This window comes from Xenopus laevis, chromosome 5S (genome assembly GCF_017654675.1).
Source record: "Xenopus laevis strain J_2021 chromosome 5S, Xenopus_laevis_v10.1, whole genome shotgun sequence".
NCBI classification, from domain to species: Eukaryota; Metazoa; Chordata; class Amphibia; order Anura; family Pipidae; genus Xenopus; species Xenopus laevis.
The window spans coordinates 73,029,880-73,057,791 of record NC_054380.1 but is presented as its reverse complement, the minus strand read 5'-3'; the positions used below and the strand labels follow the sequence as shown (position 1 = coordinate 73,057,791).

The following is a 27,912-nucleotide window of genomic DNA, read 5'->3' as shown; positions in this document are numbered from 1 at the left end:
AGACTTCAGGCACAATTAAAAAAATATAATAAAAACAATTCTATTTCTTACCTACTCTTTAGTTAAACTTTAGTTCTCCGTTAGGGCACGATACGCATAGGGCCTTCAGGAAATATCCACTTTTTAAATGTAAACAAAGAAATGGAGATTTTTTAATTATATTTTTGAGGCCCCATGGTGTTTTTCAGTGTGCCTGAAGCCCTTAAAAACAATACTGCCAGGGCTTAGCAACCACACAGCAGGCTGTAAGTTAGAATGGGACATGAGTACTAAAATGCCTGAATAGAATATACAGTATAATAATATAGCCAATAAAAAAATACAATTTCAGCCTGTCAGTTGATTTGCATTTTTGTCTGTGACCCAGACAGCAATGATCAATATGATGAGGTGAGAAGAGGAAAAGAAGAGAAATCTATCAGAATAGGTGGATTCACACCTACAACCTCTGGTCACGCAACTTGGCAGCTACACTAGAGATACTACACATGTCCTACAAAAATGGAATAACATTGTGTGGGAGGATGTATATGGGTGGGGAGCACTAGATGTTAACATGGTGTTGCGACCAAGTACCAGAGGGTATGAATCACGTAAGGCAGAATACCATGGGGTATGTATGCCTATGACTCCTTTAACATGAATTTTGAATAAAATAACTTTTAATGGAAGCATTTGTTGCGGAATACTTTTTCTGTTGTTGTTGAACTTGCCCTTGGTACTATTTCCTGTTTACTATGGCCTTTTTTAACTGGCCATTTACATACCTCTTTAAAAGTATGTTGCCACACTACTAAGGTACGAATTGAACTTAGTACCCCAACAGTCCAAAGCAGCAGTACTACTAACTAATACACTGTGCGTACTGGGGTGGTTCACCATTTAGGATTTTCTATGTATTCTGAAGCATTTGTAATAGGAACTTGTTTTATAATAAATCACTTTGAAGAGCACATCTACAAGCCTGTTAATCATCTTACCTACAGTATATTCCCAGAGCTACTGTAGGGCCCATACTTTAGAAAATGAAGTGTTGTAAAAAAGCACCTGTGCACTTGTAGAAGCTTTCAAGCTGTCAATGAGCATGCACAGAAAAGATAGAAGCAAGTCATCATGGTTGTACAAGGGTTAATTTAACTCTTTGCTTGCCAGAGATCTGCACCAATTGTTGCCAGTACACAAGCCAGCATAGAACTTAAAAAGACATAAAATCAATGGTGTTGGCACAATGATCATTTTATGCCACCGCAGATTACAATATGGGAGTAAATGGAGATCATGTAATAACAGGAGAGCAATGTGAATTGTGCATTGTATATAAGTTATGTTTACTGCCTATGTACCAGTACAAAGCATACAGTATCTCATATATTGCAGTTTCCTGTGTTTTGTACATGGTCAACAGAAGGAAATACGCCAATCTTATGTCGTATATGGTTGTTATTGGTTGATTGTCGTAGTACATAAACAGTATTGAATTCACTGTACTTCTCCTTTGACTGTCTTAAGGTGCTAAGGTCTATTCTCTCAAAGCAGCCATCAAACATACACCCCAGAAAAAAATGTAACCTTTGCCCAATGAGGAAAGCTCGATTTGTAAGGATTTTAATCCATCAATCGAACGATTTTTCTTTGACCAAAAAAAGCTTACAAAGTCTATGGGGACCTTCCCCGTAGGCTAACATTGAGGTTTGGTAGGTTTTAGATGGCGAAGTAGGGGGTCGAAGTTTTTTTTTTAAAGAGACAGTACTTCGACTATCGAATGGTCGAATAGTCGAAAGATTTTTACTTCGAATCGTTCGATTCGAAGTCGTAGTCGAAAGGTCGAAGTAGCCAATCCGATGGTCGAAGTAGCCAAAAAAATCATTCGAAATTTCGAACTTTTTTTCATTCTAATCCTTCACTCGAGTTGAGTAAATGTGCCCCGAAGTAAAATTATGCCCAATATTATATATAATTCTAAGCAACTTTCCAACATACATTAATTTCACAATTTCATTATTTATAATATAATTTAAAAACAGTAACTTATTCTCTTTCTAGTCTGTATTCTACTGGTTCTGAATTTTGAAAATGTTGCCAAAGCCAATTTATCTCCAGTCAAGTCTACCAAACCCGCAATGTATTTGCCCCTAGTTTATGTGTAACTAACCAATTGGAGGCTTCACTGCTGCTGTATGTATGCCTAAAGGGACAACAGGAGGTTCTATATAAGAATCATATTGTGCTCATTGCTCTGCAAGGATGGGTTGAATTGCAGTGATCGTCCAGGTTTAAAAATCTTTATTGGTCCCAGTGTAATCTATCTATGTTTGCAGGGCCAAGTGGCAGCTACTCTTCAGTTTTACTGGCAATATCGCCTGAAATGGTCTTTTTAGTTGATGGACATATCGTACATTTAAACGATCATTTTGAGATAATCGTGGTCTCACGATAACGATTGGATCTTTTAAAAATCTTTACATCTATGGCCAGCTTAAGTTGTGACTTTCAGTAGGAGAAGCAATAGCTTATCTGAAAGCAGTTCCACTGTGAAACACTGGCTCTTTCCAGGCAAATGACCTGAGATAGTTGCCTACACACCAATATTACAACGAGAATAGCATAAATGGTAGAATTAATTACTTGCAATGTGCATAGTATAATTTAGTAATAAAAACTATACCATAAAAATCACCAAAGAATCCCTAAAAAAGCCAAACATAATATAGCCATATATAGGTTTTATGGAAAAGTTGGAGAGCTCTACCTGGTAATTAAAATATGTCTGTAGCCTGCTGTATCTAGAAGATGCTTCATTCAGTATTGTAGTTGAAGTGGTTGATGGTGGGCCCTTGGTACAGGATCCGTTATCAGGAAACCTATTATCCAGAAAGCTCCGAATTATGGAAAGGCCATCTCCCATAGTCTCCATTTTACCCAAATAATCCAAAATGTTAAAAATGGTTTCCTTTTTCTCTGTAAAAATAATACTTGATTCAAATGAAGATATCATTAATAATGTTTTAAGGAAAACCAGCCTATTGGTTTTATTAATTTTTACATTATTTTCTAGAAGATTTAAGGTATGAATATCCAAATTCCATTATCCGGAATACCCCCAGGTCCTGAGCATTCTGGATAACAGGTGCTATATATATATATATATATATATATATCTGTTTTTTATGTAAAAAGGAAATTTTTATATATATATATATATATATATATATATATATATATATATATATATATATATATACATACACATACATACATACACAGCACAACTGAGCCTTCATTTGTTACATTCAGAGCATCAGCCAAAGATTTATTGATTGCTTCAACGCACTTACAGGAAAATAACACATTTACATTAATTTTAGGAAAGATATAAAAGCTTTTCATATTTGTTATAAACCAAAATCCATGAGTTTACATAAAAATACCAGTGTCAGTTCTTATATTTCTCCATATTGCCTTTTCCTGCAGTTAGTTGTAAGATACATTAAGTGGTACTATTGATGCAGCATTCATTAATTAAACCAAATGATGAGCACAACCCAGCAGATCATCCTTATACTGCAGGATTTTCCCTTATGCTGCCATATAAAATAGTGCAATTTCCAAGAAACTTCGATAATATTTGCAAGTGAAATAAAAATAATAAATATGACAGATACTACTGTAGGGTTGTGTTTTTCTTTATGATTAAACGTATAGGTAATCTTTGCACCCAAGTTTATAATTAAGGATTATAAATAAACATATTTAGACCCTAAAAGGTTAAAAAAAAAATATGAAAGTAAATGCTTTCACCATGTCTTATATTTTGTTGAGCATTTGGTTTACATAAATAAGTGTATGTATCTCTCTCAGAGTTGTTTTGCAGTCAAAACACAACTCTGTTATATTACTCCTACTTCTAGAACAGGCTATTGTATTTGCATAATTAAAAGATATACAGAAGCCACTGTAATATTTGCAAACAGTTCAGCATTCCATCCAAATGCTCCCACAGGCCTGGAGCAGCTTAGCATAAGTATTCATCTCTGGGGTCTGAGCAGCAGCCATTGCTAATTATTGAAAAGAGGATAAGAGATGTAAAGTCTTCCTATTAAGATAAGGGATTCTAATAGAATCCCTAAAAACAAGCAAATTTGCAATATACATGCATTACTTTAGTCTTACTTTTGTAAAGATAAAATACCCAGTGTCTTCATCTCTAAAAGGCAGCCTCATTCAGCCCTACTTCAGCTGTTCTAGAATCTTAGGCAGTTGCAGGCTTTCCCTATTTCTCACTGCAGCCAGAGCAGAGAATACACCAGCTTGCTTGCCTCTGATTGGCTCCTGCTGCACAAATGGGCAGTAGGAGAGGGATCTGGTTACTGCATAAAGGAAGCAAGCAGTTGCCTGTGGCTGCAGAGGAAAATGGACTGATTATTTCAAAAATAAGAATAAAATTAGGCATGTATATTGGAAAGTTACTTGTTTCTAACGATTCTACTAAAATCCCTTAATTAATTGGAAGCCTTTAAATCCCCTTTAAAATATATGTGGAGGTTACTAAAGCCACAGAAGTGCATTCATGCCCGACCTCTTTGTTGCAACCAAATCTAGCTGCACACAAGAGATATATTCTAGGAGGCTGATTAAATATATATATAATTATCAGTCTAGGTGGTAGTTTGCTTGTGAATGCATTTTTGGTTGTCAGATTATTATCTAATTAGAAGAACTGTAGAGCAGATATATATGTACTCTCTAATAAATACAGAATAAATTGTATTAATTCCACTTCAGTGCTTTCTGTGAGCATGACTGCTAACATAGACTAGTCAATTAGTGGAACTTTCGGTCTAGAGAATAACAATGTTAGTTTATTACTGATTTCACTGCAAAGTAAAGTTCTTCTTGCAAGTAACAATATCTGGAGACTTAAACTAAGCCTATTCCCTACTTCTTTGTTCAGAGGCCTTGCACAATGCAGTTTCATGTGAGTTTTCTCTTTTCGGGACAAAGGTGAGCAATATACTGAATTGTTAAGTGAGCTTGACAGATGCAGAAAGGTAGGTTCTGTGTTCCACCATTTGCATTCTGCTCCTCTCCATGCCTATAATGGCACTCCTAGTGTTCCAAGTGTTCCATTGGGAGTCGCTCTCCTGCTCTTCTTTGTCTGACTCTGGTGTTTTCGAGATCGTAGTACTTTCACCCTCACTTCAAACACCTCCTGAATAGCCTTTCGAAAGCAATGGAAATTGTAGTCTATCAACCCTATATTCAAAGAAAAGTAACTGAATTAACAATTTATAAAACAAAACTAAGCAGTATAAAGAAAATATCTTCTTCAAAATACAGTAACTACATTTAGGACAGTTATTAGCATTCACTGAAGTTGCGTTTCAAGTATTTCTCTCTGTATATGGTAAAGAACTCCCATAAAGAACAATGTTATTATTTGTCTCTTTTAGCAAGTTGATGTCATTAATTTGCATTTCAAAACTGAGCTGAAGAAAGCAGAGTATTTTCCCTTGTAATTTTTAATTTGCACTAACCTATCTAGTAAGACCAGCACAATATGTTTTAATGTAGCAGAGACATGGTCAACTGCCAACTGTGAGCATTATGCCCAAACAATAGTAATGAAAAAGCTTCATAAACAGGGTACTACTTTTCTTCTACCAAAAAGATCATATTTTTTGTTAAATATGCAGTGAAGTCCATTTGCTGAAAACTGATTTCCTCCTTTTATGAAGTAACATGCCAGAAACATGTTATGTGCTCCTTCCTATAACTATTTGGTTGAACTGAATTGCTCACTTGATCAGGCTCAAAATTCAACTCAAAAGGGTAAGGAAAATCTACAGAGAATATATGTTTATAAAGGCACTTTTCTGAACATATAGTGGATACCTGTATTGCATATCATCTCTAAAACAGGAGATATATCTTGCTGTATTGTTGCTCCTTGTTACCAGCTACCATTTCAAAACACTGGTAGCCCAAGGCAAATATTCCATTGGTGGGCTCTTGAACCAACTCCCCCCACCCAAACATATTGGTCGCACTATTATCCTAACTTTACTTAATACACATACTTGTGTATGTACTTATTTATAATAGTACTATACTGTATGTTAGGAATAGAAAAATCTTAAGAAAAGAGTACTGATTCTGCTAGTAACTTTGGATGTTCCATTAATTCTGGACAGGGCTGTAAGTGCAAGCACATAGCTAAGATGGATTGAGGGGGGCACAGCAGTTTTAATATTTCAAAACAAAAAAAGAAAAAATTTGAGATTAAACACTTAAATTTTATCTGTCCATTCCTATACCATTCTTAATAAAATAGCATTTGGAGCCATTTTATTTGAAGGACTACTGACACGTTTTCCTTGTATGTTTCATGCTTTTATATTCTCTTCTTGTTAAATTCATCCCTCAGCTTTTAACTACTTGCATTACAAGATGGTCTCACTGAAAGTACTGCACATAAGATGTTTTTAGTGGTTCAATCTGTTTTAGAAATCACTTTTCCCAGAGTTTTAAGACCAAGAGTGTTCTTGGTGTTCAAATTTAACATGCTCTTGTTACTTATTTGATGGAATAATCTCTAAATGAGAAAAGATTCCAGAAAGCTGTCCATACTTGGGATTTTACAATACAAATAAAGGGCAGGGCTATGACTGAAGATAGACAGAAGCAATTTAAGTTTTGTATTGGATTTGCATGTATAAACCGAATTAAAACAAACAAACAACCCTAAGCCCCAGTTTGATGGAGGTTGGGTGTTGCAAAGGCTATTTATTGCACAAACTGAAATTAACATTTTATTGCCTGGGTTATATGTGTCACTGCTGACAAATAAAATGTTTTTTTATAATAAGTATGAACACCAAAGCTGAACTACAACTCTCATCTTGGAGACTTGGGGCCTACTCAGCATCTAAATATATCAAATATGCCAACCACATCAAATAAAGACTATTGTTTGTAGGTCCCAAGTATGAGCAGAATTATGAAATATGTGCAAAACAAAAATCTTATACATTTTATTTACACTCCACTTAAAATAAAATATAAATTTAAAATACTTACGTAAAATACCCTATACCATAAAATGTGTTTTCTAATACAGGTATGGGACCTGTTATCCAGAATGCTTGGGACCTGGGGACATCCAGATAATGGATTTTTGTGTAGGTTAAAATACCCTATCCCATAAAATGTTTTTTCTAATACAGGTATGGGACCTGTTATCCAGAATGCTTGGGACCTGGGGAGATCCAGATAATGGATTTTTCTGTACTTTGGATCTTCATACCTTAAGTCTACTAGAAAATCATTTAAACATTAAATAAACCCAATAGACTGATTCTGCTTCCAATAAGGATTAATTATATCTTAGTTTGGATCAAGTACAAGGTAATGTTTTATTATTACGGAGAAAAAGGAAATCATTTTTAAAAATTTGGATTATTTGGATAATATGGAGTCCATGGGAGATGGTCTTTCTGTAAATCGGAGCTTTATGTATAATGGGTTTCCAGATAACAAATCCTAGCAACAAGAATCACTTTCTCCATTAATCATTGCTTTAAAAGAAAAAGCTATTTAACATTTACCTTTCCTCTCAAAACTCTCTTCTCGTACAAAGCAAACAAGGGCTAAGAACTTTGTCACCTCCTTTAAGTACAATACTGTAGTGTTGTTTAGTTTTATGATTGCCAGTGATTCCTTGTCATATGGAGTCCCAGCCCCTTTGAGCCTAAAAAAAAAAAAAAAAAGAGAGAGAGAGAGGGAATATCAGTTATAATAAAGAGGACATAAGGACATATAGTCACAGCTGTACCAAGAATCTTTGGCACCCAAAACAAGGGTGTCAATCTGCATTCTCCCACTCGCATAGTTACATAGTTAGATTGTGTTGAAAAAAGACCAAAGTTCAACCCCTGCAAATGAAACCAACCATCCATACACACTGATCCCTCCATACACTCACATAAACTATATATACCCATACACGAACTATAGATTTTAGTATCATAATAGCCTCAGATATTATGCTTCTCCAAGAAATCATCCAAGCCACTCTTAAAGGCATTAACAGAATCGCCCATCACAACAACAATCGGCACTGCATTTTGCAACCTCACTGCCCTCACTGTGAAGAACCATCTACACTGCTTCAAATGAAAGTTCTTTTCCTCTAGTCTGAAGGGGTGGTCTCTGGTGTGGTGATACTCTTTATGGGTAAGAAGGTCCCCTGCTATTGGTCTATAATGTCCTATAATATACTTGTAAAATGTAATAATATGCCCTCTCATTTATCTAGTATAGGTAAATCTAAAACTACTGGACTTGCTGAGTAATCATTGAAGACGTTTCACTACTCATCCGAGCAGCTTCTTCAGTTCAACTGACTGGTGTGGGAAGTACTTGTCATATAAAGTCTTCCACTAATCCAATCACAATGGCACATTGTAACTTTCCGAAGAGATGACATCTGAAATTTACAGGGGAGTTGATTCTGTGTAGTTACTGTGATAGGATTATCCAATGTGTCATGCAACTCCTAGAACTCTGAGTACTTCCCACATCAGTCAGTTGAACTGAAGCAGAAGAAACGTCTTCAATGATTACTCAGCAAGTCTAGTTGTTTTAGATTTACCTTTACTAGATATACCATGACCTGGATGAATGAATGAAAAATGGATGAATGAAAATCTTCATAGTCAACCTTGACAGTCTACCCTCATAATTTAAGTCTTCCATCCCTTTAACCAGTTTAGTTGCACAGCTCTGCACTCTCTCCAGCTCATTTATATCCCTCTTAAGGACTGGAGTCCAAAACTGCACTGCATACTTCAGATGAGGCCTTATTAGGGACCTAAAAGAGGCAAAATGTTTTCATTCCTTGAGTGTATACCCTTTTTTATGCTCTCCCACACAAATGCTAGAGATAAATTTGTTATTATTAGTTATTACAAGATCCAAAAGAAACTGACTCCTAGTTGGTTCTTGAATGAAATAAAAAGTTGTCATTCAGCATATTTACAAACCTACTAGGTTTTTCTGACTTGGCATCCCCATTACCCCAGTCAATGTCTGGATAATTGAAGTCACCCATAATAATAACTTTTTGGTTTGTAGCATACACCAATGATAATTTTCTATAACCTTTTGCCCAGTTGAAATCTGTACCCAGAGGGGTTCTACCCCCTCCCCAGTGCCATTAATGGTAATTTTTTTAGTGCATGGTTTTAATTCAGGCTTTACATACAAACCTCCTCCACACTTTTTCCCTCCTAAAAAGGTTGTAACCATTTCAATTCACAGCCCATTTACGTATTTCATCTTACCTGGTCTTAGTGATACCAATTATATCATAATTTTTAAAGCATGCAATTAACTCTAGGTCTCCGTGCATTTGCCAGCATACAGGGAGGTTACTATTCTCCCCACTCCAGTGCACATGTAAATGAATGCAATGGGCACAGCACATATGGGACATGAGAGGAGTGGTATTAAGGCCCTGATTACTGTGTTTGTCTGTTAAGGCATGCCCACTAATCTCTCTAATACACAGTAGGTGCGAACCAGAGAGGATATATGGGAAGCATCACTAAAAGTGTCATTTGTAACTATGATTTTGCGTGTTTGTTATCAGAAAAGAATTGTAACCACCACACAACCTGTTCTGAACTCTGAATTAAATTTTTGATAAATCTGCCTATGCCTATGAGTACGTGTGTTCACATGAAATGCGTTAGGAGGATTGTCCGGTGAATAAAGATGTTTTAATCACAACGCTGTCTGCTGTTCCATTGAGAGCGCGCTACAAGGGAATCGTGTTCACTGTGAAGTTTCCCCAAGTTGAGGGTTCGGGCCGATGCACCCGGACCAGAGACATGGAGCGGTGAGTGACCTGTTAACATCAAATGCTTACTGAACGTTGAAGTTTAAGCGAAATGTCTGGGGCAGCTGCACCAGGACACACTCACTCTCAGGTAGAGCGTTGCATGATTTATGCCTGTTTATCTTAAAGGGCTTGTAATGTAGTAGGGTTGGAATGCTCCCTAATTAGTATATTGGATATTAGCTCAGATACGTATTTAAACACCTTTATAACAGGTATGGAATTTTTAATGAAAAAAAAATAGTGTTCCACGTTTAATTTGGAAAGGACTTTCATTATGCAGCTTTTTATGTGTAGGTGTCAGGTCTCAAAACTTTTTTTCAGGGTTCAGATTCAGTTGAATCATTATGGTTTAGATTTGGTGGCACACTTAGGGGCCTATTTATCATTCTGTGAATACACTGGAGAAAACCATCACAGGTGATGTTGCCCATAGCAACCAATCAGCAATTACATTCACCTACAAGTTAGAAAACAAAAGCTTAAATAATGGGGTGTATGATTAAGCCATCTGGCCACCTTTTTTATGCAGGGTGACATGTTTGACTATGACACAGGGCCAGAACTAGGGGTAGATCAGGCACATGCCGGAGTAGTGCTAGACACATACCTCTTCTGCCAGTGTGTGTGGGGGGTGGGGATTCAGTGAGCAAGTCTCAGTGGGGAGTTGTGAGGGGATTGTAGTGCAGCTTGAGGCCAAGCTGAGCCAAGGTGTCATGTGGTTGGAGGGTGATCAGTGGTGGGGGCCTTCCCATTACACAACAGGAACTGAAAGTTGATTTCCTCTTATTCCTGTGTTCCCAGTTCATATGATACCCCTGCAGTATCCCCTCACTATAAGAACATTTGTCTCAAATACATATTCCAACTGGTTTATCAATGCAGATGTAATAATTTTTGTTTTGCTGCATATTTAACATAACAGGAAAAAAACAAGTGCTTAGTACCCATAGATGCAGGAGATGTCGATAACCACATCGATAATATCACAACACAGTTCGTAAGTCTGCATGTCCACTGGAGAGCTGTCTGTGGCTATGTAGATTTTACTGACCACGTCAAACAAGAAAACCTTCTCTATGCCGGAGTTCTACAAAGAAGAATAGTGTTACTGAACAGTAATACTGAGCTACCCGTTCCTGTAAGCAATTGGATAATATCACATTTAAGATGTAAGTTAGTACATTTGATGCAAAAGATGAAAGTTAGTTTGTTTGTTCTTTATTTGTTTGGACATGATATGACTAAATCCAACCAGAGTCGGATTGTAGGGGGAGGGGGCCACCGGGGCTACTTCCTGTGTCCTACTGGTCCAGTCGGACCCTGAATGCAACAAAACTTCTAAAAGAAATCCTCTAATCTATGGGTAAATCTATTTACTTTTCATTCATGATTGGAGCAACATTGCGGTGTATTTATTCCCTGAAAGATCTTATTTACAAGTCATTCTGAATTGAGAAAGACAGTTGGATGACTGGGGAAACGTATTCAAGAAAAACACAGCAAGTCCAGTTGACTTGACTTGATTCTACAGACATATACATATATGTTTTTAAGTGTACTAAGACTATGTAGTCTTTTTGTTTGCAAAACAAATCAGTTTACTAGTGCTGGTTACAGGTTCAACTACCTATCCGATAATGACAATGCAGCATTTTATACCCTTGGAAATGTTCTCAGCAGTGCAAATATTTTGCTAGACACCTGATGAAGGATATGTTTATCAGAAAAAAGTTCTCAGAAACATGTTGTGATAGAATAAACACACTGAATGTGCGGTTCTGCAGAGTTAATTTTATTTTATGCTAACATTTGGTGAGTACCTGATTATGTATATGCTGCTTTTTTTTAGTCTTTTTGAACAATTTATGATTGCCCCAGTTTATGTGCTCCGGCAATTGTAAAGGAAACCCTGCGTGAGTACAATAATCTCATGTGGGGTTTCCTTTGAGACTGCCTGAAAACAAAAGTTCGGGCAATCATATATGGGCCCCATAGTCTTTGCCGTTTAAAAGTCACTTAAAATGACTATTAGGCATAGACAAGTCAGAGCCCCTAGCATTCATGTTAATAGTGAGAGGAACTTGTCTGGACACTATTAGGAAAAAATGTCACTATGGAGAGTCCCCCCTCACCATTCTCCAGGCACTTCTGTTTCTAAATATCAGACTGTTCTCACCGCTTAATATTCAACCCCCTGTGCTGTGTCGCTGACTCTTCAGGACATACCGTACAAGGCTCCACTCTTCACTCACTTTGAAGTCTTCCCCAGCACCTCCAAATTGCACACAAGATGGCGCTGAATTGTAGTGTATGGGTGATATATATTAGATATATTGATTTTAATAAAGTATTTCACTCTAATGGGCAGATTTATTATGTGGTGTAAAGAAAAGAGGGAATAATTCAGCACTATATATATAGGTGAATCTGACCCATTTCACAGAAAATTGGCCATTTCCAGTCAGTGTGGACCATTCCCTGTTTTTAAATCACACCCATGTTACTACAATAAGGGGCAGATTTATCAAAATGTGAGTTCAGATTTTAATTATTAAAAAACGTACCCACGTTCTATTCATCCCTATAGGGTTTTTAGAAGGTTATTTATCAATGGGTGAAAATTAGGACTCACCATTAGATAAGTACGCTTCAAAAAATCCTATAGGAATAGTGTAGTATTACAGTACATTATGTTGTCATTCCTTTAAAACACTTAAATTTTTTGGTGTTACTTTTCATTCAAAATAAAAATCCATTCTTATTCTTTACAGAGCAGCAGTTTATTTCTATACCCCCCTCTCCTCTGTACAGAATAGTAATGAAGTTGATCACCTGTAAAATTTCTAAAAGTTTTATAGTGGAAGTGTTGCTGTAATTCTCAGCATTTCACACCTATCTGTGTTTTACTGAAAGCCAAAATGATTGCCAACTTTAATTATATTAAAAAATCAAACTTTCAGCTCTTCAGTTCTATTGCTGTTGAATTGCAACTACCAACAGCAGTTACAGTTTCACATGCCTGTGATCTGTACTGAAAAATAAGGGGTCAAGTTCCAATCCAAAAATGGGTGCCAAATGTTAGGACACTCCCTCAAAGGACTGTAATGACTTACTAGATACCCTCAGCTGGTGCTCATTAGCAGTAAACTGCACCGAATGGGGGCATTGCAAGCGGGCAATCCTCTTCCACCCTTCTTTAAAATCCAGCAGCTGATGCATGCTCAGTAGAGTGTAAAAGCCACCTTAAAGTGTTTGTAACCCTACTGCTCATGTGTGCCTGTGTGAAAAAAGAAGCAAGGAAGAGGATTGCTCACAAGTGCCAGTGGCGTTATTTGCTAAATGTTTCATTGCAACATATAATTCACTGAAACATACAGAGCAACATCCAAGGTGTTGGTGAGCAACATGTTGCTCTCGAGCCACTGGTTGGGGATAATGGGTGTAAAGTATAATGTAATATACCAAAAATGAGTGTTTCATGAAAGGAGGCTTGATTTCTGCCCATGAAATAGCCTTTGAGTCAATTGTCCAATTGCTTTTGAGCCCCTGAAATGAAGTGATTGTGTTAAAAAAAAAAAGGCTTTAGTTCCTCACATTTTTATGCAATCTTTTTGTTCAACCCACTGAATTAAAGCTGAAAGTCTGCAGTTCAACTGCATCTGAGTTGTTTCATTTAAAATTCATTGTCATAATGTACAAAACCAAAATTAGAAAAAAAAGTTCTCTGTTCAAAGATTTATGGACCTAACTGTATATATGGAATGGTATAAAAAGCAAAACTATGGCCAAAAAGGTGCAGCAGAGTATATGAAAAAAAACCATGACAAGAATTGAATTTCTAATTGTAGATTTATTTTGTAGTACAGGTATGTGATCCCTTATCCAGAAACCTTTTATACAGAAAGTTCTGAATTACGGAAAGCCCATCTCCCATAGACTCCATTTTACCCAAATAATCCAGTATTTTATTTTTCTCTGCAATAATAAAACAGTACATTGTACTTGAACCAAACTAAGTTATAATTAATCCTTATTGGAAGCAAAACCATTGAATTTATTAATGTTTACACGATTCTCTAGTTGATTTAAGTTATGAAAATCCAATTTACAGAATACCCCAGGTCCTGGATAACAGGTCTCATATCTGTATAACATTTGTGGTTTTATTTACAGTTTGATACATATATGTATATATTATTTTTGTACTTTATTGTGTAATTACTGATTTTACTGTTGCACAAAGTTATCTCCATGTACAAAATGCTATTCACAGTATGCATTTGTTAAACAAATAATAGTCAGAAATGGAACTTGAAAAACAAGTCATTTACTTACTGATATAAAGATGTTCAGAAGATTCTCTAGGGTTGGAAGTTGTGGAATTAGTTTCTGTACAACTTTGCTGAATGCTTCAAAAATTGAGTGATCATATATGCTGGTGAGATAAAAGCTGAAAATAAAATACAATAGTGATCATTATAGTACTTCTACATAAAAAACTATGGGAAGATAGCATTTTTTTCAGGTTTTATAGGGAGGACATTATGAAAAGAAACTATAGACATGTATAATGTAAAGAAAAAATATAAGCCCTTCAAGTTACAAAAATAAACTTCAAATCCGTGCCGTTACAGGCATTTTAGTCAATTAGTAGATTGATTTATAATTTGATATGGGAAAATAAATATGTTTTGAATCAAACTTGGAACAATAAACTTGAACATTTACCTGAAAAGATATATCTCCACAAGTGATTGGTACAATCATGTCAAATTTCTAAACAGAGTTTATTTGATCCCTCACACCTTGGTACAAATATCCCAAGGTTATCCTGATGTATGTGTTACAGGGATGGTTCACCTCAAGGTAACTTTAATTATGTTATAGAAATTCTAAGCAACTTTTCAATTGGTTTTCATTATTTTTTTTTATAGTTATTTGCCTTTTTCTTCTGACTCTTTGCTTCCAAATGGGTGTGGACTCCCTTCTAAAAAAAACAAATGCTCTGTAAGGTTACAAATATATTGTTATTATTACTTTTTATTACTGATTCTTCCATTCAGGTCCTCTCCTATTCATATTCCAGTCTCTTATTCAAATCAATGCATGTTTGCTAGGGTAATTTAGACCCTACTTACCAGATTACGTAAAGGAGAATTCAACCCTTTAGCAAAAAAAACCCCTACCCCCACCCCACGTAGACCACCCTCCCTCCTCCTCCAACCTAACTGAACCCCCGGGGATATGCCCCTAACTTTTTACTTAGCCCTCAGCGCAGGTTCAGGCATCGGAGTTCCACGCAGCCATCTTCCTGGTCTTTGGTAAGCTGAGGAGGAGACCGGTGAAGCGGCACATGCGCAGTTGGAGTGATGAACAGGTTTGCGACAACTGCACATGCGCCGAAATGGACGGAATTTGCTGAAGCGCCGGAAGAAGACAAGAAAACCCGGAAGATGGCTGCAGTGAACTCCGATGTCTGAATCTGTGCTGAGGTGTATGTTAAAAATTAGAGGGGAGGAGGGGGGGTCTATATGGGGTGGGGGGTAGGCCTTTTTTTTGCTAAAGGGTTAAATTCTCCTTTAAGATGCAAATTAAAGAGATGCTGAATAAAAAGCTAAATAACTAAAAAAAACTCCAATAATAAAAAATGAAAGCCAATTGCAAATTTTCTCAGAAAACCACTCTCTACATCATACTAAAAGTTATCGCAAAGATGAACCACTCCTTTAAATGTAGAGCCGGACAACTATTTTCACTTTTTCTGGGACCGTCCTTAAATCCAGCAGGTTTGGGCCGCAAAACATGCCTATATGGACACTTGTTAGGGACTGCCAAATATCAGGACACAAGAATTCTGCCTGTTGGGACGCATTAAAGGTCTCATTTTATCCTACAGTTTAGGCTATGCCTACTGCAACTCTTATGTTATGCCAAAAAAGCAATTCTACTGACCTGGAAAACCAGAGAGCCTCCTACCCTGAGGTTTAGATTAAGCTGGTCAATGATACACTTACATGGCAGAAATCAACATACATGGCACAGGGGAAAAATATGGGATCAATGGCTGTCTGACCCACAGACAGTGCAGCACTTTAAATGCTTGGAAATTACCAATGATGTTACCATATGCTAAGTTTGGTTACACTAGTGTAACTACCTTCTTTCTTCTTTCACTACCTACTCCTCTTTATTTTCCTAATCTCCATTTGCTCTTTCTTTTATTGTTCAAAATCCAATAAAGTAAATCTTAAAAAAATGTTTTGATTCTGAAGTCTGAAACACTGACCATTCCTCAGACATGTCCTTATAGTGGGCCTACAGTACCACAGCAACGGTAGTCTAGTTAAACATACATGCATTGCAGTGCTGCCTCAAAGTTTGTGAGCCTCATTGAATGTTAAATAATAATAATAATCTATGCAAGTTCTTAAACTAGATAATGAGAACTCAATGAAAGCCATAGTTACAATTGTATATTTGTGTATCTTAAACTGTAAGGGCAGAGACACACTGGTATATTTGGGGAGATTAGTCGCCCTGTGACAAATCTCTTCCTCGGGGCAACTAATCCCCCCGAACTGTCTTCCGCTGGCTAGAATGAAAATCGCTGGTCAGGAAGGCGCTCGGAGCACTTCGTTTTTAGAAGTCGTCCGAAGTTTCCTTGTGAGGCAACTTTGGAAAACGAAGCGCCCCAAGTGCCTTCCCGCCGGCGATTTTCATTCTAGCCAGGGGAAGGCAGTTCAAGGAGATTAGTCGCCCTGAAGAAGAGATTTGTCTCAGGGCTACTAATCTCCCCAAATCTGCCAGTGTGTGTCTGCCATTATAAGGTTCAAAGCAGTGTAGGACCTCGCACACCCTGCAGAACGAAAGAGACGCCTGGTGCACAAGGGTAGAGGCTCGGCCACAAAAGGTACAAAATCCGATGGCACACAGGACTGAAGGAATTCTTTCAAATCTTATTTCAAAGCAGAGTGCAAATGCAACGTTATGGGGAATGAAACCCCTTTGTCAAGCATTACACACATGCTTGACAAAGGGGTTTTATTCCCCGAAACGTTGCATTTGCACTCCGATTTGAAATAAAATTTGGAAGAATTCCTTCAGTACTGTGTGTCATGTCGTGTTCTGCCATTATAAGTGCAGAGTATTCTGCGCTCCCTGCCAAAATGCTACTTGTTTAATTAAGTTTCATAAACATTTTATCGCATCAGTGCAGGAGATCAAAGAGAAACTCGGGACATTTTAATACGAATCCGAGCCTCCGGGCTGAGCTGTCAAAATCGGGACTGTCGTGCTGAAAATGGGCCAGTTGGGAGATATGTTAATTAAATGAGTCAAAAACATTATACTTGTTTATTATTTACTGAGGAAAATTATCCAAAGTTACATATTTATGTGTTGCAAAAGTATGGGAACCTCTAGGATTCTCAGTTCATTTGAAGTGGAAATTAGAATCATGGGTTTCAATCAATGGGACGATAATCAGGTTAGAGGAGGGTTTGATCAAGTGTGGGAGGCCCTACCTTGTTTAAAGTTATCTGATCTTAAAGGAGAACTTATGCCTAACTAAAGAAGTAGGCTAAAAATGTTATACATTATATTTTGGATTTCTTTACTATCCCTTTAGCAGAGAAGATGTGTCTCTCCAAAGATGCCCCAGAATCTTCCCATCTCCTTTTCAGCGGCTTCACACTACACATGCTCTTTGCTGCTGTCACTTAAGCTGGCTACAGACGCAAAGATCCGATCGTACGAATCAATGTACGATCGGACTTTCCCATCTCCCGACCTGCCACTAACCATTCAGGTCAAAGTCTTACCATTCCGACAAAATAAAGTAGTTAAAGAACAGATCAGCCGATTGTTCTGCAATCGTACGATAGACAAAGCTAGTGACAGTCTCCCACTGAAAATCGTACGATCGGCAGTACACGCAGAGATATTACCCGCAGCCGACAGAAATTTTTGATTCGATCGACCAAACGGCCGATCTCCACACTCTCTACACACGTTTCGAAAATCGTACGAATCCTCGATTCGTATGATGAGATCTTTGCGTTTATGGCCAGCTTTACTGAGCTTAGGGACAGACTCAAAATATACATGTAAGGAGCACTCGCGCAGGCGATTCCTTCCCTGCCGGCGTCTTCCCCAAAATAGCGGCACCCAGGGGGAACCACGTGGACGTCGGATGCCAGCGTGCCAATCCGGGTGCAGCATCATGACGCCGGCGTTAAACGTGCGGCGTCAACGTACAACAACAGCAAGTGACATCATTACACGTTTTGCACAATGCGTATAATACTCTAGGAGTCTAACATCAGGAAAACACAAAACGAGAACGCCGCTACTATCCAGACAGAACATTGCTGCACATTTACAGTTTGCTAAAGTTAATGTGGAAATGTCATGTGGGTTGATTATTAATCGCTTTTGAAATACAGTAAATCCTATTTGCCTTCTGTGTCCTACCTCAAATGGATCTTCTCCAGTCCTGCATCTACAAGGTCATCATTTGCTCTCTGATGGATATCTCTTTGCGTTTCTATCTTATGATCATCTGATAGACCATCCACTTTATGGATAAAAACTTCAAAGTTGATGTCAGGGTTTACTTTGTATGCACTTGTCACGGTCAAGTGTAATCTTGCCAGTGCTTCCATGTAATCATCCTGCAAACCACAGAGAGAATTAGAGGGGATCAAAAACCCTGCTTCACTGCACTGCCCATCTGCACTTTACTCAGCTGTTGCTGGACTACATATCCCAGAATATTGTGACCAAGGTAGGTATGCTAGGAGCTGTAGTCCCACAACATCAGGGTTATAGTCTTAAAGCAATATTAACCTTACCAAGGTTAAGGTATTCTAGGAGCTGTAGTCCAGCAACATCAGGGCAATATTGTACATTAAAAACTTTTCCTCAGTTCTCCAGGGCCTGTGGCTGCATTTAATGGGTGGTTCACCTTCAAACTAACATTTAGTATGTTCTAGAATGGCTAATATTAAGCAGCTTTCAATAATTCATCATTATTTATTTTGTATAGTTTTTGAATTATTTGCCTTTTTCTTCTGACTCTTTCCAGTGTTCAAAAGGAGGTTATCTTTTGAACATCTCAAGTATCTCAAAAACCACAAATAATAAAAACTGAAAACAAATTGCAAATGGTCCCAGAATATCACTTTCTACATCATACTAATAGTTACCTCAAAGGTGAACAACCCCTTTAAAATGAAAAATAATCCTCCAATGAGAATCCGAGCTGATCTCTGCAAATGTGGCTCCATGTTCTCTGTTCCTGCAATTGTAGTTGGAAGCAGTGAGCACATTTTTCCCCAGAATTGAACAAGTGCATCCCTCATGCCCATGTGCCAAAATAACATAATCTCTGTATATCAGATGGCATCAAAATGACGGACATTGTACTAATAAATCAGCGAACTCATAAGTGAATTTGATCTGTTGCATTTATAATTAATGATTTGGTCAGTAGAATTCTCACTGGTGATTTATTTTGCATTTGTAATTACTTTTTCCCAGGGGGTGCAATGGGCCAGCCTTGGGGTTGGGTTTATTTAAATTGAATTATATCTTTTTTTATTTAAAGATTTAAAGGAACTGTTCAATATAAAAATAAAAGCTTGGTAAATATATAAAAATTTCAATATAGTTATCCAAAATGTAATGTATAAAGTCTGGAGTGACTGGATGTCTGACATAATAGCCAGAACACTACAGTGACCAATCATTAACTTAAGTAAATGGGTCCCAACTGATTGCTTATGAATCTGACCTGCATGCTAAGAATCAATTGCAAACTCACTGAACTGTTATGTCCCATGTGGCCCACCTTATAGTCAGTGACTAACTCAGTCAGCACAGCAGGAAGTTGTGTTCTGTTCTGTTAGACATCCAACCTTTATACATTACATTTTTGGCTAACTAACTATATAATAGAAACATTTTGCACAGCCTGTTTACCCAGTTTTTATTTTCACACTGAACTGTTCCTTTAAGATACACATAGAACTGACAATGTCATCAGGTACAAAAATATTAAATGTGACTAAATATTCTAGTAACTGAAAGAAGAACAATAAAAGAAAGGATACCACAGAATTGGCAAAAGAAAGAAGGAACAGAAATGTGGGGCAGAAGAGGAAAAAATGGAAGGAGGGAATGAGGATGCCTTGTGGTGGAGTCGATAGGTCAACCCATTATAGAAACTCTAGCCATGCATAAAAAAACTTAGAAGAACAGAGTGAATATTTTTGCAAACATATTGTCTGACTTTTTATTTTTAGATAGCTTGTGTTGAGACTGTTTGGTCCACTCACTGATTATTTTTCTTACATGATGTTTAACCATTAGTGGTCAGCATGCAATATTTCTTAGCATATTCTTGTTTCTTCCCATATCTCATAGTGGGGCCCGAGCTGTGAAGATGTGGAATTCTCTCCCTGAATCAGTTGTACAGGCTGATACATTAGCTAGCTTTAAGAAGGGGTTGGATGGCTTTTTAGCAAGTGAGGGAATACAGGGTTATGGAAGATAGCTCATAGTACAAGTTGATCCAGGGACTAGTCTGGTTGCCATTTTGGAGTCAGGAAGGAATTTTTTCCCCCTCTGAGGCAAATTGGAGAGGCTTCAGATGGGGTGTTTTGCCTTCCTCTGGATCAACTAGCAGTTAATCAGGTTAAAAAAAAAAAGTTGAACTTGATGGACGTGTGTCTTTTTTCAACCTAACTTACTATGTTACTATGTTTATAACTGTGCCATTTCAGGACATTCACTTTTTTACTCTTGATCCCCTTCAATTATACTTAATAATATACATTGTCTTACTGAAAGAAACTTTAACCCAAACTTCAATTTATTAGCAGACTGAACTAGATTTTCTTTCCACCACAACCATACTTTATTGTAGTTACTGGTCAGTCGCATGGAAAGCACAGAATAAAATCGTTATGCAAAAAGAATCATGGAAAAGAATCTGAAATTCATCTAGAATCTACAATTTAAAAAAATAAATGAGTGACCTACTTGCAACATAGAAAAAATAGTTTTGTTGTAAGATGAGTCCAAGAAAAAGCTTTCTGGACTAAAGATCAAAGCAATATTTGTGGTGTAAACACTGCTCACACCTTTAAAAGGCCAAGTTTTGTCTACACTTGTAAAGGTAGCAGCAAAACAAGTGTTCAACAAATACTGATTTCATATTACCTGTGAATCAATGACAAATATAAGTGCACCTGTTCCTCTGAAAATCATCTCGTAGTCAAATGTTGGGTCGAAGAAATCAATCTGCCCTGGGAAATCCCAAATCTGAAAGTTTACAAATGAGCTATTGGAGACATCTTCTCTGCAGATCTTGTTTGTGCTTTCTAAGAAGAGTGTTTCATTTGGTGACATTTTATGAAAGACCACCTTTTGAATTGAAGATTTGCCACTTCTACGTAGGCCCATCAAAAGGATTCTTGGCTTAACCTCTGAGCTGAAGGGATCAGTAAAATCCAAAACTAAAAAAAGGATTTAGAAAACACTTGAATCAATGCATTAGGAATGCCAATAATGTGACCTTTCTACATTACAAACCGAAAAATGTGCCAGCATGCTAATTCCAAAAGGACAAGAAACATTAGAAGTGACAGCAATTATAGGTTTTTTTAACAATAGTGACCTATCAGTGCCGTCACTTTACTCTTGTGGGATGTCTTTGACATTCATTGGTTTGATATCCAATGGATTGCAGTATGCCAGTTATGAACTTGACCACCTTGATGCTCTTTCAGTTTCCCTAACTGGAGTGCACAATTCAGCGCCTTCTGGAAGACCCATTTCTGTGAAATGGGATGAACAAAATCCAACAACCATATAAGCTAAACGCTATTTCATTAAAAAAAAGTGGTCCCAGTTACATAATTAAGTTGGGTGGAAAAAAGTTCATCTACTTCAACCCCTCCAAATGAAAAATTATTTAAATAGAGAGATGTGTAAAATAAAAAAATATTTTCAATATAGTTAGGTAAAAATGTAATGTATAAAGGCTGGAGTGACTGGATGTGTAACATAATAGCCAGAACACTACGTCCTGCTTTGCAGCTCTTGGTTTCCAGGCAGTAACCAATCAGTGACTTGAGGGGGAGCCTCATGGGTCATAGCGGTTTGCTTTTGAATGTGAGCTGCATGCTAAGGACCAATTGCAAACTCACTGAACATTTTTGTCCCATGTGGCCCCCCTTAAAGTTGCTGAAAATCAGGAAATTATGTTCTGTTATGTTAGCCATTCAGTCACTCCAGCCTTTATACATTACATTTCCGGCTAACTAACTATATTAGAAATATTTTTTATTTTGCACAGCGTATCTATTTACTCATTTTTTATATTGAACTGTTCCTTTAAGTAGTCATAGCCAGAAGTGTAGACAATGTAAACAGTCAGAGATAATGCTTTCTACAACAATTACATTGACAAATAATAGTAAAATAACAGAGATTGTTATTGATTTTGTGTAAATTGTTAAAGTGATTATAATGACATTTTCTCTTACTAACCAAAAATAGTTTTTGGGTTGAGGACCCCTTTAAGGACATTCAGTGAGTGCTTCTTGCAGCGGCTCTGAAAAGAGCAAATCTGTGCTGACCCTGTGCCCTTGCTAAAATGATCTCGGCAGCAGACACCTGCTGCTGTTCTTCACCCCACCAAATAAGGATTGAATGCACAGAGGCCAATGGAATTGGCAGGCAAACACAGAAAGGAAGCACAATTCTCTTGGAGATCCTCCACTACTCTCAATTTCTTTGCACATCTGCACTTATTATGGGCATGTTTTGTTTACAAAATATCGATTGTTCTGGTACATATATACATTTCTTTTCAAGGAACAATGTTGCATGCATAAATTGCAGAAACAAACCAGACCTGGTTTGAATAAATATTTAAAATCCAAATTTAGAGAGAATGATTTGGATCCATTCTCCCCCTTACTATCTTGTTGTATAGGTATGGGACCTGTTATCCAGAATGCTTGGGACCTGGGGTTTTCCCGGATAATGTTTCTTTCCATAATTTGGTTCCTCATGCCTTAAGTCTACTAGAAAATCATGTAAACATTAAATAAACCCAACAGGCTGGTTTTGCTAACAATAAGGATTCATTATAGCTTAGTTGGGGTCGAGTACAAGCTACTGTTTTATTATTATAGAGAAAAAGGTAATCATTTTTAAAGATTTTGATTATTTGATTATAATGGAGTCTATGGGATAATGGGTTTCAGAATAGCTGATTCCATACCTGTATAGTAACCTGTATGGTAAAAGTTGGAGGAATTTGTCATTATTCCTTCTTGCAGGTGAATAGAATAGACACATTTCTAACACATTCATAACACACAATATATAGCCAAAAGTATCAGGACACCTGCGATTTAATATGAAGTTGGTTTCCCCTTTGCTAAGATGCTTAGAATATGGTTTGCTTCAGTGTAAGCACAAGAGCATTAGTGAGGCTGTTCATTGATATTGGGCAATTACGGTAGGTATGGCTTGTGCTTGCTACTCCTATTCAACCCACAGATGTTCAGGCCAGTTGTGGTCAGGCCAGGTTCTTCCACTGCCAACTCTGTTCGGCCCTTGCTTTGTACGTGTGGGTATAATCATGCTGAAGTAAAGGCCTTCCCTAATTTGCTGCCATAATGTAGGAAGGGCAGGATTGACAAGAATGCCTTTATATGTTGCAGCCTTAAAGGGGTGGTTCCCCTCTAAGTTAAATTTTAGTATGTTATAGAATAGTTGATTCTCAACAACTTTTCAATTGGTTTTCATTTTTTCTTTTTTTATAGTTTTTGCATTATTTGCCTTCGTCTTCTTCTGACTCTTTCCAGCTTTCAAATTGTGGTCATTGACCCCATCTAAAAAAAACAGATGCCTTGTAAGGGTATGCATTTATTGTTACTGCTACTTTTTATCTCTCTCATTCAAACCAGTGCATGGTTGCTAGGGTAATTTGGACCCTAGCTACTAGATTACCGAAACTGCAAACTGGAGAGCTGCTGAATAAAGTTCTAAATAAGTCAAAAACCACAAATGGTCTCAGAATATCACTCTCTACATCAGGGGTGTCCAACCTTTTGGCTTCCCTGAGCCACATTGGAATAAGACAAATTGTCTGGGGCCACACATGTAATACACAAACACTTTTGATTTGTAACAATAAATAAAATACACAGAAAAGAACTATAATACCAGATGGAGCTATACACTGGAATATGGGACACCTGGATATCAAATAGACTTATTATATTATTATTACTAACTGGGCAATGCAAAGAGCCCCCCCCCCCTTTATCCTTTGCACCATGACTTTTAATCGGTGAAGAACTCCTTTAATGGTTGCTTTTTCCAGAACCAAGGACCCTAGCCCAAACCATGAAAAACATTCCCAGACCAATACTCCTCCACCAGACTTTACTGTCGGTATTGGCATTTAGGCAGGTAGCAGTTCTCCTAGCATCCAGGCAACCCAGACTCATGTTAGACTGCCTGATGTGTAGAATAATTCATCACTTTAGGCAACCCATTATCACCTCTTCAGAGTTCAGTGGCATAGATCCAGTTTTGGACTGGCCCAATGGTATCCCAGAAAAACTCCCAGTGGACCCAGGTGTCAGTGGCCCCTCATGCTGCTAAACATTTGGGCTATTTAATGGTCATTCTTTATTTCTATGAGAACAAAGAGGCTAAATAGATGGAATAATATATTATAGTGTGTAAAGAAAATAGACTAGGAGAATAGAGGTTGAGTGAGGAAAGGATGAATAATAATACTGAGAGTGGACCCCTGGTCTAAGGTTTTTGGGTGGGCCCCTGGTGTCCCAGTCCGACACTGCATAGAAATTTATCATTAGAAGAGAGATGAGAATGAAGCAGTATAAAATTATGGTAAAAAAATAGTAAGAGGGAAGAGCAGGAAAAGAGCAAATAATACATAGGTGAAAAAGGGATATAGTGGAAGAGAGGAGAAGGTGCTTTTTTGCTTTACAGGTACATGCGCCAAGTGTGAGAGAGAGAAAGGTAAAAAAGGAAAAGTGGGAGGATAAAACAGAGTATATAAAGAAGGGAAAATGAGAAAGAAGAGATTACATAAAAATGTAAGAGAAGGGAAGACATAGAAAGAACAAGGCAGAAAGGGAAGTGAATATACACAAATAAGGAGAAAGGAAATAGGAGAGCATAAGGAAAGGCTGAGAATCAAGTGGTACAGGACTGAAAGGGAATATATGAGTTTGTGTCATGTGTGGGGTGGTTCCAGGAGGCAAGACCACCATCCACTGAGATGAGCCACGCACCCTTTAGCTGTGTAAGAGAAGTGCACTGGGCTGGAGGTACAAACTAGTTATGTGTGGGGTGGGAGCAGTCAGATTTTTATTCAGAGAATGAGACAAGGGAAAGGGGGCGATTCAGAGAAAATGGCATGCTGGGAGATAATACTATATGGAGAGTTCTGTTCTGCAGCATCATCACAAATGCAAACTGAGTTGATGCACACGTGCAATTGTACATAAAACACCAATGCCACACAAGCAATATATTTGATAGCCGCCATATAGATATCAAGTAATCTTGCTATAATCTTGCTATAGGGCACAAAATACAAAATATTACCCTAATGAGCATGGTAGTTTATACCTCAATGACAACACACAATTTTACTGGGAGTCAAATTGTTAAAATGGGCAAAAAGTGGCCACTCATACTGCACTGATCTGAATAGTAACTGGCCAAACTGGCTGTAGTCTGTTTCACGCTGGCTGGCATAACTCTGTGAGACCTTTGAGGATGTGGCAAAGCAAGTTCCAGATTTGAAACTGTTGAGAGATTAAAGGAAAGGGTCATTGCTGGATCCCATTGGCACTATCCAATAGCACTGGGGTTTTTATGTTTTTTTATTGAAAACGTTATGGGTAGAGTCAGTCTCAATCCCATTGCTTGTGCAGTTTAGCATTTCTGTATAAAATGACTGTACAGGGGATGCATCAGGTGCTTAAGCATACCTAAAACTATTTGTGCGACACCAGAAAACCCAGTACTCAATGGTCACAGACAGCCAGTACCCACTGAATCAGGGATCCCCAACCTTTTGAACCTGTGAGCAACATTCAGAAGTAAAAGGAGTTGGTGAGCAACACAAGTGTGACAATTTTTATTTGGGTGCCAAATAAATGCTGTGATTGGCCATTTGGTAGCCCCATGTGAACTGTGAACCTACATTGAGGCTCTGTTTAGCAGTGCACCTGTTTTTTATGAAACCAAAACTTGCCTCCAAGCCTGGAATTCAAAAATAAGCACCTGCTTTGAGGCCACTGAGAGCAACATCCAAGGGGTTGGAGAGTGACATGTTGCTCACAAGCTACTGGTTGGGGATCACTGCAAATGTTTCTATTTGTGCCACAATACATTTAAAGACAACTAAATCTTTCTCATGCCCCATTTGCACCACAAAAGCATCAATCGCAGACCAGCCAGTAGACACTAAGGGGTATATTTAACAAAGAGTGAAGTTAGAGATTGCCACAGTCCGCTAGAGAAATTCCACCACTCTCTATTCATTTCTATGGGATTTTTAAAAGAGTATTTAACAATGGGTGAAAGTGAACGTTCACCCTTTGATAAATACGCCCTTCAAAATCCCATAGAAATGAATGGAGAGTGGTGGAATTTCTCTAGCGGACTGTGGCGATCTCTGACTTAACTCTTTGATAAATATAAACCTAAATCCTTCTCATTCCCAATTTGTGCCACAAGACCAGCAGTCACAGACCAGCCAGTAGCCACTAAATCCTTTCCATTCTGCATTTGTGGCACAGGAGCAGCAATTCACCAGCCAGTAGCCACTAAATCTTTCACAATCCTCATCTCCCTGAGGAAGAGATAGTGAAATTCGGCGACACACTCCCTCTGCCCCTCTGTGTCCCTGCTGTCAGATCTACATTCCCAGCCCATGTGAGAGTATGTCAGCCTCACCCTGTGGCCCACATTACTGTACAAGCACAGGCACATTTTTCACAATCTTGAAGATTCTCACATACAAACAATAGCAAGGCCAAAGAGCTTAACCCAGTCACTGCCAGGGATGTCAGGCATGAGTCCAACCAGTAAAAAGAACATCAGCTGGGCAGCTGCCACAGCAAAGCCTCATTAACTCTGTCAAGCAAAACACTCCCTTTTTCGTGATCCCCCAAGAGAGCTGAATGCAGCGGTGGATCACGCAGGCAAGAGTCAGCACATAGTTATCAGTACCTTCATCATCATCATCTCCCTCGTCTCCTCGCTCCCCATCCATGAAGCAGTCTCCATCTTCATAATCCGACACCCCCATTATATCATCTTCCTCGTCATCCCCTTCCTCCTCTTGCTGTTGCTCATGGCTTTTCCCTTGCAGGTTCATTGTCACTCACCGCCCTGTACTTGTCTCTGAACCGGACAGCTCTAGTGCAGGCGCAGCCTCAAGAAAGCACAGCTCTCCCCCACTCTAAACTGTGTGTGGAGAAACAGTGTGACTCAGTCACCTGACACCGAGCTGCTGTTACTAGAACTGAGCCTGCTGCCACTCAACTACAGCATGTGGGCAACTGGAGCCGGCCCTCTACTACGGTGTCCATTATAGGACATCTCTGTGTAAAATGACAGTGCATCCTGCTCCCACCCCAGTCTAAAATGTTATCAATAAGCTTAATAGAGCTTTGACAGTTCAGCTCTGTTTTCATGCTACGGATGAGGGATTTTATCGGGCTGTAGCATTCTACCTACTCCTTACACCCACCTCCTCATTCCTTCAGCCTGTCACATACTTCATCAGACCTGCTCCCTTCTCCCACCGTCCTCCTCCCGGATTATTACATGCTGCTGTATTCTACCTGCTCCCTCCTCCCGGATTCTCTGTGCTCAGCATTCCTCCATTACACAGAATTCTACCTGCACTCTTATTCCTCGATTCTGCAACATTCTACCTG

At 38.1% G+C, this 27,912-nt stretch overlaps 1 protein-coding gene across 1 annotated transcript; it reads right to left on the bottom strand.

Annotated features, from left to right (window-relative positions):
• Window positions 1-3,280: 3,280 nt before the first annotated feature.
• On the bottom strand, window positions 3,281-27,657 carry rragd.S (Ras related GTP binding D S homeolog). The gene is made up of 7 exons (XM_018265442.2): window positions 27,200-27,657; window positions 21,125-21,420; window positions 18,374-18,573; window positions 14,237-14,351; window positions 10,846-10,988; window positions 7,605-7,747; window positions 3,281-5,253 (listed from the first exon to the last, which is right to left on the bottom strand). The coding sequence occupies exons 1-7, from the start codon at window positions 27,345-27,347 to the stop codon at window positions 5,093-5,095; spliced, it is 1,206 nt and encodes a 401-aa protein (XP_018120931.1). The 5' UTR covers window positions 27,348-27,657; the 3' UTR covers window positions 3,281-5,092.
• Window positions 27,658-27,912: the final 255 nt, after the last annotated feature.

Excerpts from the sequence above, each read along its gene's own strand:
- rragd.S (XM_018265442.2), bottom strand. The coding sequence starts at position 27,347 with ATGAACCTGCAAGGGAAAAGCCATGAGCAACAGCAAGAGGAGGAAGGG. Across the intron at positions 18,574-21,124 it reads TATTTGTCATTGATTCACAG|GATGATTACATGGAAGCACT; the intron begins GTAATATGAAAT and ends TGTGGTTTGCAG. Across the intron at positions 7,748-10,845 it reads GACATCTCCTGCATCTATGG|GCTCAAAGGGGCTGGGACTC; the intron begins GTACTAAGCACT and ends TTTTTTTTTTAG.